Source organism: Amblyomma maculatum, chromosome 1 (assembly GCF_055883805.1).
Source record: "Amblyomma maculatum isolate TAMU_Amacu chromosome 1, ASM5588380v1, whole genome shotgun sequence".
NCBI lineage: Eukaryota > Metazoa > Arthropoda > Arachnida > Ixodida > Ixodidae > Amblyomma > Amblyomma maculatum.
The window spans coordinates 319,147,052-319,161,852 of NC_139344.1; the positions used below are offsets into that span (position 1 = coordinate 319,147,052).

Sequence of the window (14,801 nt, forward strand, 5' to 3'; positions counted from 1 at the left end):
GGCGAAACCTTCACTAGCTACATCGAAGACGTTTTAGATTTGTGCCATCGTGTAAATACATCCATGCCAGAAGCCGAGAAGATTCGCCACATCATGAGGGACATCCGTGAAGGCGTATTCAGCATGCTCATGGCCAAAGATTCTCGCACTATAAGTGATGTCACTAAGTGTCAAAGCTACGACGACCTTCATTGCCAACGCGTCGTCCCTCGACAACCTCCTCTACCGTCCTGATATCTTGAAGTATACATCTCTTTCAGCAGCTGCCAGGCACGCTGAAGAATGTCTCAAGCTGGCTCATTCGCTTACTTCGGACGAGTAAGCCCAGAAGAAGGCGCACAGCGACAGCAGTCACTCTGTTCAACAATTCTTTCCTGGTGCTCACGTATAGCTCTGGGTCCCATCGACACCACCAGGTCTGACCAGCAAGTTTGCTGTCAAGTACCATGGACCTTATCTAGTGCTCCAACAGACTTCTTCCGTCAATTACCTAGTTGAAGCGCTAGCCGCTTCCACCGACCTACGCTGCCGTTGGCGTGAGATAGTTCACGTCAACCGTTTGAAGCCTTATTACGATCCCGCTATCCTTTCGTCTCCTTGAGTTGCCAGGATGGCTCCTCTTTTGTGCGGGGGCCAGATTACAAAGAAGTTCCGATTATGCGGATAGATCACTGAGAAAGAGGAAATGCTTTTGTGGACTAGCTGTCTTCAAGCTAAGCAACTACCGTTCTGGTCCTGCAGTGCCCGCTACCAGTGCCTAGATCCTTGCTTAACAGTAGCAGTGTTTATCTTTGCATTATTTTTGGCCAAACGTTGTAGTTCTGCACTCGGTAGCTCTCCGCCTCATGATACTTAGGGTGCCCATTGTGGCTGAACTGGTCATCAGGAAGCTCCAGGCAAACTTCCATAGACAGTGGCACAGCTTTCCCTTTAGGTAAGAGTAGGAAACTCTATGGCTTGTACAGTAGCGGGCATGCACCTGCTCCTGCTGCCAGCATGGATGCTACATGCCAGCGGTTTGTTTTCACCAGCTAGGCGCCAGAGGAGGCCAAGGAGGAGAGGCACATGTGGTAGAGTAGTTGTATGAAAAACACGGGTTTTTCTGTGATTGGTTGATGTCCCAAGCTAAGCTTAGGTCTCGGTACTTTCGAGTTCCATGTTCCTCTGTCACATCTTTCATCTATCAAAGCCATGACCATTATGTGGGGAGTTTCAGTGTTACTGTTCTGGAAAATGTGCGTGGTACCTTGTTGGAGGGCAGCATCCACTGTCTCAGCCGCCATGTGTGTTTTTGCAGGGCATGCAATGTCCTGAGCTGCTGGGCAGCGAGTTCACTCACCTGGAGTTTGTACGACGTCCCGTGCGAGCCGACCTGGGCAAGCGCCTGCTCTGTCGGGATGCATTCATGACTGGCTGGTGAGCTGCCACTCTGTTCGGGCATTTGGGATTGGGCTGTTCAGCTAGTGAAATAGCGGTGTCTCAAGGACATTCCTGGTTACTGTCACTGGGTAAGGATGTACAGGGGAGTAAAGTGCCATGCCAGATTTACTTGCATTATGAGCGCACTTTTCATATTCTGTGAAAGAAATAAAGGCACTAAATTTAACCGCTGTGTGTAAAATTTACACTCCACTGAATTAAACTTCAAAATTCCGAAATTCTAATGAATAATGCAAGGGGCGTGCTTATTATACAAGGTTGCTTGCTGTGTGAGTAAATGTGGTGCCAGCTTAATAGCAACAATTTTGGAGGAAACAGCTTCGTAGCATCATGCAAATAAATGCAAAAAGGAGCACGTGCATTAGCAGCATCAGCAGAGGAGAATCACGAAGCTCCTTCATTGTGATTCAGTAATTGGGTAATACCAAATTAGCCATAGGGTGCACAGTAGCTTTTCACCAGAGATTTTAAATTTTGACTAAAAATGCGAAATTGAACTTTTCGCTATAAATGTTTACAGCACAGGTGCGGAAAGGTTTGGCAAGTACTGGGATGCAGTAGTCTTTCTTGCTGCCTGACCCACCAGTGCGTGATTGGTTTCAAACGGTTTAACTCTTTCCCTACCGTAGGCAAAATGGCCGTTTTCTGTAGGTTTCAGTAGATTTTTTTTTCTGTAAAAACTATGATGTCTAAAATTTTATATAATACATGAAAAGAAAACTAAACAGATCTGCTTTGTAGGCATACCACTTCGAATATGAAGTTGTGGGTTTTAACACACAATATAATTTCCCAAAAAACATATTTTAGAAAAAAATTGAACAAAACTTGAGGAAATGTAAACAGCATCAAAGTTGAAAATTCATTTATCCGACTACACACTAGCGCGCGAAGTCATCGTCAGCAGGCTAACGATGCGTTATGGGTGCGGTAGGGAAAGAGTTAAAGCGGTTATGGCATGCTTCATGCCATGCCTTGCGGCATAACGAATAATCCATCCAATGCGCACTTGCTATATGCCTTTCCATTTAATAAGCATTGCCACATTCGGCTGCATTGAGTAACTTGTCATCTATGCAGCCTGAATGAGTTCCATGAAGGGATTTTGCTGTTTGTTCACTGGCCATTCTGGTGTTTTGTGGGTGGCAGAATCTCTACATTGATGCCCTGAAGCAGTTGTGCCTGATTGGTTGAAGGGAGGTGCTCTTTACAGACTGGTATATATATATATATATATATATATACATACATACATACAGTCGAACCTCGTTATAACGAACACGGATACAGTGAATTATCGGATATAACGAAGTAAAAGCAAAGTTTGGTTGGCTGTGCTTTATTTCTATGGGAGTTCTATCTGTATAACGAAATGAAAAACTGAAAATTTGACACTAAATCGGTTATAACGAAGCATATTTCGTATTCACACGACTCAAAATCCGCAAAGAAGCAGAAAAAAAAATTTTTCAAAACGCTAAATTTCGGTTTTATCAATCGCCTCCATCTAAAATGTGTTTGAATCACCCGCGCTTTCGCACGCCACGCCATCTAGGGACCGCGAATGAATCTAGCATCAACGGCTGCCTGGCATGTGACCGGCACATGATCGAACCACCGCCCGCGTCGCCTCCACCTAAAATGTGTTTGAATCACCCGCGCTTTCGCGCGCCACGCCATCTAGGGACCGCGAGTGAATCTAGCATCAACGGCTGCCTGGCATGTGACCTGCACGTGATTGAACCACCGCCCGCGTGCCCCTGCCCCTACTTTTTGCCGACCCGCGCGTGTGCTCACTTTCCTCGAGATCGTGCCGTCGTCTTGCAGCATGGCGGCGCCGAAACGCAAAGCAGTTTCTCTTGAAACAAAGATAAAAATATTCAGGGCGGTTGACAGCGGTGAAGGTGAAGCGGACAATTTCGACGAGACGACATGGCGTCAACTGGCGGTTCCGAATGTTACGTTCGAGGACTTTATTGCTGCCGATGACAACTTGGCTGTGGCGCCCGAATTGACCGACCAAGAAATTGTCGATCAGCTGCTTCCTACAGATGATGCTACGAGCAGCGATGAGAGTGAAGAAGAAGGCGAAGAGCGAGCTCTCGGCAGCACCGAGGCCGCCGATATGGCGAGGAAATTGAGAAGGTACCTTGAGAACCTACCTGTGGCCAAATCAGCTGACATTGGGAAAGCGCTGCACAGTGTCGATTTCGTTGAGAAATTTATTCTATCGAATAGTGTGAAGTGCCGCTAAATGAAGATTACGTCGTTTTTTAAATAAATCAGTTCTGCGTGGCCTAAATTTCGATTTGTGTGCTCATTTTTGCTTGGCAGTGCAAAATGAAAGGTAAGGTTTCGCGTGCTTATACCACGCTTTAAAGAAAAAAAAATGCTTTTTTTTTTTCAGCTCTGTGCTTTCCATTTTAGGGTAGCCTTTACTTGGGTTTGTGAACAGAATTTTTTTTGTAGGAATTTGTGTGTACTTTTACAACGAATATCGGATATAACGAACGAATTTCCACGCAAAATGAGACTTCGTTATAACGAGGTTTGACTATATATATTGTAAGAGAGATGTCTGACCTGTCAAAAAGCAGAAAGAAGAGGAAAACAGAGACGTTGCGCGCCGAAGACGATGAAGTTGTAAAGACGACAAAGCCAGGGTGTCGAACTGGAACCGAACCGAAAACCAGAACCGAACCCGAATTTTCGCCCGGAACCGGAACCGAACCCGAATTTTTTCTGCCATTTTGGAACTGAACCCGAACCGGAACAAATCGGTGGAACCGTTTCGAACCGGCTCGCGGTACTGTTCCCACCTACTTTTGCTGGCAATTTATCTTCATTACTTTTTCTTTTATCGCTGCTTGTAAAGCGCTCTCCTCGCTTGTTTCCAATGCGCCACTGCACACTGCAAAGATCACAACCATTTTGAAAAATCGTCCCTTGCTAAAACATGACGAGAACAAAGGAAAATATATTATCACATGCATAGCATTAGTCTCTGGTGTCGGGGTATCGTTTCATCCCGAACACGGGTGGCCGCTGCACTGCTCAATGGCGCCACTCATGGAGAATGTTGCCCCATTTGAGAGCCTTCCTAGGCAGTGAAATAATTGCAGATAATTCATAAGTTGAGTAACATATTTAGATAAATAAATATATAGTTATGTACGACTCAAAACGAAATAATAAATCTTAAAAATATAACGCAAATCATTTTATTTTCCTATCGTTCGACGACATTGCAATGAGTTACATGGCACGTGCACAGCAGCCATATGCGATGTGACACCAGCAGACGCAATTTGGTTTACCGAGACTTCAGAATGATAAACGCTGATGGTTGGAAGGCCGCCTTGGGCAACAAGTTAGCGCTCTGTTCTTGAGTTGTATCTGAACTTAGCACAAAGATGAATTCATAAGTCGTATTCTCATTTTGTTTTCTTCCTTTTCTCCGTAGCGATGACTTTGTTCTATTTTTCTTGGCATGTTCGGCTATACCAGGAATGAAGCTCTGATGTTCATATGTGAAGACTGGGTGGAGCAAGGGAAATTACCTGGTAGGAGTAATAATTCACAAGCTCTATTTGGTGTGCTGTCGTTTCGGCCTGCAAAACTATGTTGTCGAAAAAAAAAGAATGCGTCTCATAACATTATCCACCATCACTGATACGAATGCCTAAGACTAGCTAGAAAGTGGCGCTGAAAGCTGGAAGTGTACTGCTGAGAGAAAACGTTGCTAGTGACTAACCTGCATGGTCTACAGGTTGTGTGGTGACGAGGGAGTTCGGGGCAAAAGCCTTGAAAAGCAGGGAGATGGACGAGGTCAAGTGGACCGAAGGAGCCTTTGACTAAACCTTAAATGTCCCCAGAAAGGGGTCACCAAGAAGGGTAAACAACGCCATAACACTGATAGTTATTGAACCACCCATCATTCTCCCGCAAAAATTTTCAATCTAGCTTCTGCAACACCAGAGATATCGGCGATTAAAAATGACCCTTCCAATTTTTCCTCTCAACTCGTACGCCGAAGGGAGCCATAAAAAAACAAAGAATACAAGCAAGTTCAAAGCTCCGCCCAGACATACGTCACCTCGATGAACTTCCGGTTGCCGCGCTCGCTCGCTGGCGTACTCCGCCAACCCGTCCTCGCTTGCACACGCCTGAGGAGTTCGCCAGTTCGCGCAGCTACGGTTAGTGTAACCGCGAACCCGTGGTTATCCTATGTTACACGGCGGACCAAACCATGGTTGCACCACTAACCACGGTTACCGCAAACCGAGCTTCACGACCTCGGTTTGCGTCGTTACCCGAGGTTATGACGGCGTCTGTTGACGGAAAGCTACTCGTCGGGCCCGAGTGCGCGAAACGTACGAGCGGGTCTGCTTCACAAAGTTATTCATTTGCCCACTGTATCACGTTTAAAGATCGATGTATAGATTATGGTGCCGCCCGACGTCTTCGATTACGGCCGACAGCGCAGCGACTGCGTACTGAAGCCTTGTCGTGCCTACAGTATCGTTTGAACGGCTTGTTGCTGAGCAGAACGGCAAAAAATATGCAGCCTTAGCTATGAAAGTACACGAGTTTGCAACGCTTGCAGCACGGGATGCCGCGAGCAGGCTGAGGTACGTTACACACTTACCGCGGGGGTGGAACGTGCGAGCGCGGCGAACGCCGGCGCCGTGCGTGACCGTCCCTAGTCGTCGCTAGGCCTATTGTTTCGCTTCGAAGCCGCGGCGGTCGACGCTTTGGAACATGATCAACGCTGTCGTAAATCGTCTACTTATGAAACTGCCTTATAGTGATTCCTATCCTGCCATAGTAAAATAATTATAGGATTAACTCTGCCGACGCATTAATCGCAGAGCTAATACGAGCAGATCGGATCAGCCGAAATGCACCAGCGGCAGCTGGCTTGAGCAGAAACTAGCTTGTATCACGGCTTTCGCTCTTACCAGCAATTTGCTGCTGGTCAGCGATCCTCACGAGGGCTTCATACTTGATATTCGGCTCAGTATTCCAGACGCCAACAAATTTTAGCACGCTTTATTTCGGACATCGGTGCTAACGATCTGCCGTGTGGTTCGCGAACGGTATGCGGGAGGAGGGGCCACAGCGGCAATGTTTACGGCGGTCAAGGAGGTGCTGCCATCGTGCGGTGCTTGACCGTGCTGTTGACGCCTCATCGGACGACACTCCGATACTCCTGAAACCACGTTATATAAATAAGATATTTGTAAATGCAGCTTCGTTCTGCCGATCCCTGCGTCGCTTCGGTTGTTGCACTTAATGGGCAATGGCCACCTAACCAATAAGGGCGGCGAGCTGTAACAGCCCGCACAGAGTTCGAGCAGCGCACGAGCAGACGACTTTCGCAGCTACCGGAAGTGTGTTCGTGACGTCATGGTTGCAGTGACCGCAGCGAATGGCAGCTTCTAGCAAGCCTTGCCAGTCAACCGACCCGTGACGTCACGGGATTAGGAAATCGTTCCATGCGACACCGCCAAGCGACATTCCCTCTGCCCGCGAATTTCAAAAAACGCAGTTTTTAAAAATTAATAAATCGCTGGCTTTGTTCCAAGGAGTTATACTTTGCGTTAATGCTCAAAAGGATGTGTTCTACACACTGAACACGTTTATCAGTGGTTTCTTGGGGGCCGTTTCTGTGGACCTTTAAGGAATAAAAAAAATAGAGGGAATGGCAGTAATCGTGCAACCGCTGAGCTGCAGCGTGAGGCCATCGATATCACATTACGTTGACCAGCGAGGAAATATGCTGAGAAAAACAGCATTTGGTCATCACACGGAAGCGGCTTCGTAGGATCGCCGGCGGCGATTAAGTACATCTACAAACGGCAGCACAATATGCCCCTAAGAGAGTACATGCTAAGCTTGAAGCATTTCTTATGGAAAGAGAAGAAGACTGCCTGCAAGGTATCGGAGACAACTGCAGTTCTCTCAAAATTGAACTGCAGAGCCTGCTCTTCGCATTTGAAGAGGTGCCCAGAATAAGCAAAGACTCGAGTGTTTTGAAATTTTGGGATTAGAAGTTGTGGCGCCCAGAACTGTATTCACTAGCTACAGTATATAGCACTTGCTGTGCCATATACACAAGCCAGAGCCAAGAGAACATTTTGAACTGGAGTACATCCTTTCTTGTCATCGAACCCGGATGACATCAACAACTCTTGACAATGAGCTCCTCCTTCGGTCTTTTATGCCGGCAAATAAAAATGCTGGCAGCATTCATTGAGCACATAATATAATATTTGCGAGCAGCCATGATGCCATGTCATGGTTATTGCAAATTATGCGAATAAACATACCAGTCTACGAGCCTCAATGTTCTCGAAGACGTTATATAGCCCGCCTATGCAGGCAACCATGACGCGTAAGAAGGCGGTGATCGCATCGCGTCGAGGCCACAGAATGAGAGAATTAATTTGGTTCTCCGGCAAATACGATAATGACTCCCACTCCAATACAGTAAAAGCTCGTTAATTCGAACTTCACGGGACCGGGAAAAAAGTTCGAATTATCCGATGTTCGAATTATCGAATGGCCTCGAAAAAACTGACCAAAACCATTTGTATTACGGTAAATGTACCGTATTAAGTCGCGTAACGAACTCGCTGCAACTCGCTCGCATAATGAACCTACCCAGGCCGGTTCTCGTGCCTACGAATCTGAAAGAAAAAAAAATAATAATAAATGCGTCAGTCGTTGGCGCGTCCCTCCGTTTCACGCCGCCACGGTCCACACCATATTTCTTGGCAGTGCGCCAAGATGATGCGCAGCGATAACGGCGTGTTTATCTTTTGACTTTAGCTCCGGCAGCGGGGAGGAAAGCGAGCTTGGCAAAGTGTCAGCGCTTGTCCGGTCGTGCAAGCCTCCTTTTCAGTACGTTTGCTCATGCTGGGGCGGGCGGCGCCGTCTACTGCCACTCCAATCATCGGAACGAACGTACTAAAAGCCGGCGTCATGATCGGGCTGACTCGCGTGCTTCCGTTGACGACTGATGGGTGGAAGGATAGATGGCTATCGCAAAAAAAAAAAAAGAAAGAAAGTTTAACCCATAGTGCCCTGTCCGAGATCATAGAGCCTTTTATGGGCATTGGCTGGAACCGCGCCGACAGCATCATCCCTATTTCCAAATTAACAGGGTTGGAATTAACGAGTATTTAGTTGCGAGCTATGGAGGTTGAGCAGAAGAGAGAGCAGGCAGCCGCCCCTGCGCGGCCATGCACTGACCTTGCCGCGGCCGCCGTCCCCTCCCTCCAACGCTGCCGGCCGGCCGCCACGACAGTCATGGTGCCATTTAAGTTTTACCCACTCTTCCATAGTTTTACCTGGTTCCATCGTCTGTCCCCGTTTTGGACGTGCGCAGCCTCTAATTATGCCTACCAATCGCGGAGATGTTTCTTTACTTTTTTTTTTGGGGGGGTCCCCGTGTGATGTGTGCCAAGCCGCCTAGACGCGGCGGAGCGTAGTTCGAATTATCCGTAGCGGAACCGACTCGCGTTCGAATTAACGGGATTTTTTATACACAGATCTCTATGGAGCTTGGCCGGACCAAGTAGTGTAGTTCGAATTATCCGAAAATTCGAATTATCGAAGTTCGAATTAACGAGCTTTCACTGTACGTGGTGGAGGGGACTTTTGTCAGAGTCTTTCGGGCACAATACACTGGTGCGTTTGCTTTTCACCTATATGAAAACGTGAATGGCAAAGGGGCCCACAGGCTAGGCGATATATATATATATATATACATATATATATATATATATATATATATATATATATATATATATATATATATATATATATATATATATATATATATATATATATGGCGTCACAATATATATAGTCACGCATGGTATATACATAATTAATCTTGGGGTGTACGTGTACTTGTTTCGACCTTGATCTGCTTTCAGAGTCCTTTTCTGGCAGCTGGACGAAGCATTTTTGTACTTGTAGTAGTAGAGGTTTCGCTCTAAACTAAAATTCATGTGAAATATTTTGTACCTGAAAAGCGCAGCAAGAAACATGTTTTCTTTTACCTTTGCGTGTGCCAGTCTTCGTAACACGAGCAGATTTAATGTCATTCGAATCGAATGTCGTTCAATGCATCGAATGTCATTCGGTTTCTTTTGGTGCTACACGGTAAAATATAATGTCATTCGCAAATGGTGGCAATTACAATCAGCTATAAAAAAGATACTGCACTTAAGGAACATCAATGCGCATAAAAGGCGTTTGAAATCACTTTGTAACATTTTAAAGCTGATCAAAACATTTCTGTACGATAAATCAAGCGAAAAACATTACTCTTGGCTGTGCTGTAGCACTTGAGCCATAAAAATCCAAGCCAAGCATCGAGTCACCCACAGATCCGATAAATGTAAACAAGCAATATGGCTGAACACAGCGGAGCGCGGATACACAGTGCGGAGACGCACGGAGACACGTAGAGCATGCATTTGGCGTCCAAACTGTGAGGCGCTCAGTCAAAACTTTAAATAGTTCCGAGATAAACATATGGGGAGATGCGGCCACTAACGAACACAGAGCCCAAAATGATCGTGAGTCGCTGCCATGACTGGACCACTGCTGTGACCGAGAGTAATGCCGTTCCGCGAGAGCCTGCAGTGCTAATAATTTCACACCTAAATTAACAGGTTTTAAAACAAAACTTTAGAAATATAACTTTTAAATTTCACTATGCGCAGTATATGTTGTTGCGTTACTTGTTTCTGCTGCGTATCTGGCATCAAGAGTACACATCCGGTTCGCGATCGAATGCGAATGAGTTCCCCAAACTCGTTCGATAAAGAATGTCATTCGAACCTAATGACATTAAATTTTCTCGTGTAACACGGAAATAATGACATTAGATGCTAATGTCATTCGATACGAATGACATTAAATTTGCTCATGTGACAGGGGTATTAGTTGGTTATATGCCAATGAAAATAATCATTATTTTTCTCCCATCCTGCTCTAATTCTCAGTCAGTCATTATAAACAATTTTTTTTATGTCTGTACAACCGATTAGAGCCCGTCACATTTCACGACAAAATATAAGAGACATACTACTATATGAATTTTTAGGGTTTATTATGGCGAAAGCTTTTAATGCCTCATCGTTGTCAGCAGAGGCTGTCACACTTTTGAGGGAGATAGCTAAACATAAATAAATAGACCTTGTCTCCACCGGGAATCAAACCTCCATTCCTTCTGTGGTCGCTAAAAAATATCGGTCTCACCCAGTATCCATGCACAGTAGGTAATGTGCCAGCCAAAACGTAGATCCTGTCAAGTCGGGCATTCGAAGACTATTGGAAGTGCGTGAAATGTATACTATCGTTTTTAGTCGGCCAATATCAACAAGGTTATGCTTACAAACCAAGTGGGAACAGCAGCACTGGGGTTATAACGTCCGCGATATACAGATCGATCCTCATTGTTACATACACAATTGAAGTCTCCCAGCAATAAAATTTCCCGATCTGTGCGCTGGAGATTTGCCAATGACAAGAAAAACACTTTCCTTTCTTGGTGCTTAACAGGCGCATAGACACAAACAATTTGCCACTGCTGATCCGAAATGACGAGGTCACAACATATGAGCCGCCCCTCATCATCAATGCAATATGACAAGTCAGTCATGTCTAGTGTATTGCTCAGAAACAGCATGCACCCTCCAGACAATCTTTTCGAATGGCTGACGATAATATTATAATGAGATAAAATCATCTCAAGAGCAGTTTCAGTATCCTCATCTGTAGCCAATTTAGTTTCCTGAATTGCAGCTACACTCACACGACTGCTTTGAAACAGTTGCTTTAACTGGCACTGGCGCCGTCGATTCCGCAAGCCTCTAACGTTAAGGGTAGCGATCTCAAAAGCTGTGGTCCCCGCCATTTTTTCTGCGTGCTATATTCAACTCCATCCGCCGAAGCCGGGAGAGTCACCGGCAAATTGGCAACCCTTTGAGCATTAACTGCCCGTTTTTTTTAAGCCAATCGTCCTCTTGCCTCCTCCTCTGATACCTTGCTTTTATCTTCATTGACACCACGCTCCCCCTCCGTGGGGCGCTTCAAAGGTGCGCTGCTGTCCATGGAGACCTCTGACGTTGCTGAGGCTTCCGCCCATGATGTCGGAAGCATTGCGTCACTCACAGCTCGAAGATTAGTCGGCAGCTCCTTGCAGACGCCGGTAGTTGACTTCAGATGCGGCGCACTACACTCCAGCGACACACCACCGATGGAGCAGCGTGGACGCACATCCGCTTGTTTCTCGGCAACCCCCAGTGGCAGATCTCGAGATGCATCTGCAGCAGAACGCAGCTTTTTAAACAGCTCAAGATCAGATGCACCATGCTCAAACTGGGCAGTCCGGAGGCTTGGGGTAGGGAGGCTCACTAGGTGGCGGCTTGATGTCCTGTGGATTATTAATGGCCACTACTTCATGCGGAACCATAGTGTTGAGCTCTCCAGAAGCATTCAAAACATCCGATATGTCCATGATGTGCTCTGACACTCCATCATCTTCTTTAGACAGGGAGCCCTGACGCAACCTATCGGCATAGATCAAGACACAGGCATCCACTGCGTGACCGAAACGACGACACTGGGTGCATCGAGGCGTTCCACACTGCCGCCGGACATGTCCAACTCTGCTGCACTGAAGACACAGTGGAGGCCTGCCCGGAATGATTACCAACGCCTGAATCCCAAACACACTCAGGGTATAAGGAATGCTGGAAGATGAAACACCATCTTTCAGCGTGATGATAGACAGTTCCCAGTTTACTGTCTCCATGTGTTCCATCCCTGGACAGCGCCACTTTTCTCGCTCCATGGTCTGAACAGTGTCATACGGCTCTAAAGCTTCCACAATCCGGCGATGTTCCACGTGGCGTGGGAACCAAAGCAGCTTCAACTTAATATTTCTTGCTTCCGGGTCAAATATCATGCATTTCGGCCCTTTTACGCGTAGCTCCGCCAAGTCCATAAGTTTCTGTTTTGAAACGCTGTTCTCATAAGTCACCATCCAAAACATGGCTCATTTGATATTGTCCAATGCAGACAATATTCCGAAGGTCCATGACACGGGCAAGGGCATCCCTGAAGTCAGGCGCTTGGTACGGACGGCCATTTAAGTCACCGTGCAAAAATACAGTATTGAGCACTACATTACCGGACGGCAGACGAGGCAGCACAATCTTGTAGGTGTCCATGATGTCTTCAGCAGACGCAAAACCTTGGCCAATGTCCGATACAATGTTTCCAGCAGAGAGCATCATGAAACGTGGCCGTCCCGAACGGACGCCACTCACCCTGCGCCACGCCCCGGATCGTGAAACGTTCATCATAATTCCCCTTGTCTACCATTAGGATAGCGGGATTCTGCGAGTGACAGATATACTGCGCCTTTAATTTCCTCCTGTAAGCGAATTATAGAACGCCGGTTAAATTTGATGTGTTTAATGGAATGCTGGTTGTGTTCAACAAGGGGCGCGCCATGTACCGTCGCGACTGGTTATGGCGTCGCCAGGCGATTCATGCATAGACAAAGCTGACCCCACCGGGCGTCCAATTCAGGCGTCTGTGCGGCGCCTTTCATTTGGCGCTTCCTCGAACTGCGCACTACACAGCAAACAGAAGCAGACCCAGATGTCTAGGAGGCGTTAGTACATCAGGCATCGGTGGCATTTCATATTGATTTACAGGATAAAAAAGACGCAGTATCTGCCACAATTCTCCGCGGACACATGTACCACGCCGTAAAGGAAGGGAGGAAGGTGGGAGGGTAAGAAGAGAGAGAGATAGAGGTGCCGTAGTGGAGGGCTACGATCTGGCGCGCTAAAATGGCTTTTGCCTCATCGCACTTTGGTGGTCCAAAGTGCCCTCTAGGATTTTTTATATACTGAAACAAGAAAAACAACCCATTATTAAAAAAGTGGAGCAAAAAATACAACAGGTTTTTTTTTTCTGGACCCATTTGAACCGGTTCGGGCAGAGTCGAACCGGTTCGAACCGGAATGGAATGTGTCGCCGGAGCTGAAACTGAACCCAAAAAAGTTCCGGTTCGACATCCTGGACAAAGCGGCTTCACATCACTAAGTTTCGGCCATTCAGTGTCATTGCAAATCACCATGCTCTCTGCTGGCAGTCGTCCTTCAAAGATCTTTTCAGCCGCCTCGCTCGTTGGGTTCTCCGTTTACAAGACTATGACATTCGTGTCCTTCATCGCTCTGGTCGCAAGCACTCCGAAGCAGACGCCCTTTCACGCTCCCCTATGACCTCTGACCCTGAACCACACGCCGTCTCCGGCCTCACTCCTATCTCTCTTGAAACCATGGATATGGCATCTGAGCAGCACAAAGACCCCCGGATTGTTTCACTTATGAACGTTCTGGCCAACAAATCACAGTGCTATCCTTCTCAAGCTCTCCGACGTCAAGCCCATCACTTTACTATCTGTGACAACCTCCTTTACCGCAGAAACTAGCTCCCTGATGGCTGAAAATGGCTGCTTGTTATTCCCCGACATCACGATCAGTCATTTGCGCGAGCTATCACAATGATCCACAGAGCACCCATGCTGGATTCCTGAAAACATATACTCGCCTACGTCATAGCTACTGCTGGCAGGGCATGTATGATTTCGTTCGCCAGTACGTCTGCTCTTGTATCAACTGTCAGCATCGCAAGAACCCGCCATACCCTCCAGCTCCCCTGCAGCCTCTACCGTGTCCACTTCTGCCATTTGCACGTGTTGGAATCGACCTTTACGGGCCTCTTCTCTGCTCTTTCGCTGGCAACAGGTGGATCATTGTTGCCATCGACCACCTGACCAGATATGCTGAAACTGCCACTTTGCCAGCTGTAACTGCTCGTGACATCGCTGGTTTCATTCTTGAGAACTTTATCCTACGTCACGGTGCGCCATAAAAATTACAGTGACCGTAGTCGCATATTTTTTTCTGATGTCGTAGAAGCCCTTCTTCAGGCATGCAGTGTTGTTCATCGTTCGGCGTCTTCCTACCATTCCCAGACAAATGGAATGGTCGAGCGATTTAATCGAACCTTTGGAGATATGATGGCTAAGAATGTTTCATCCACCCACTCAAATTGGGACCGTGTGTTACCATTCATAACCTGCGCCTACAATTCTGCTATGCAAGCAGCTACCGGTTTCTCGCCTTCTTTCCTTCTGTATGGCCACAAACCTTCTTGCACAGTGGACATGATCCTACCCTACCGTCCCAACTTCTCCGAATTGACACCCATTTCTCAAGCCGCTGCCTATGCTAAAGAGGGCCGTCAGATCACACGTCAAA

At 46.8% G+C, this 14,801-nt stretch overlaps 1 protein-coding gene and 1 pseudogene across 1 annotated transcript in view; one reads left to right on the plus strand and one right to left on the minus strand.

Annotated features, from left to right (window-relative positions):
• Positions 1-14,801, plus strand: part of LOC146207230 (protein phosphatase 1H) — a 44,321-nt gene that overhangs the window by 14,256 nt on the left and 15,264 nt on the right. The window contains exon 5 of the mRNA XM_084576595.1: positions 1,298-1,416. Coding sequence (XP_084432721.1) covers positions 1,298-1,416 — 119 coding nt within the window. The remainder of the gene's footprint in view (positions 1-1,297; positions 1,417-14,801) is intronic.
• LOC146207231 (uncharacterized) lies at positions 11,837-12,865 on the minus strand (annotated as a pseudogene).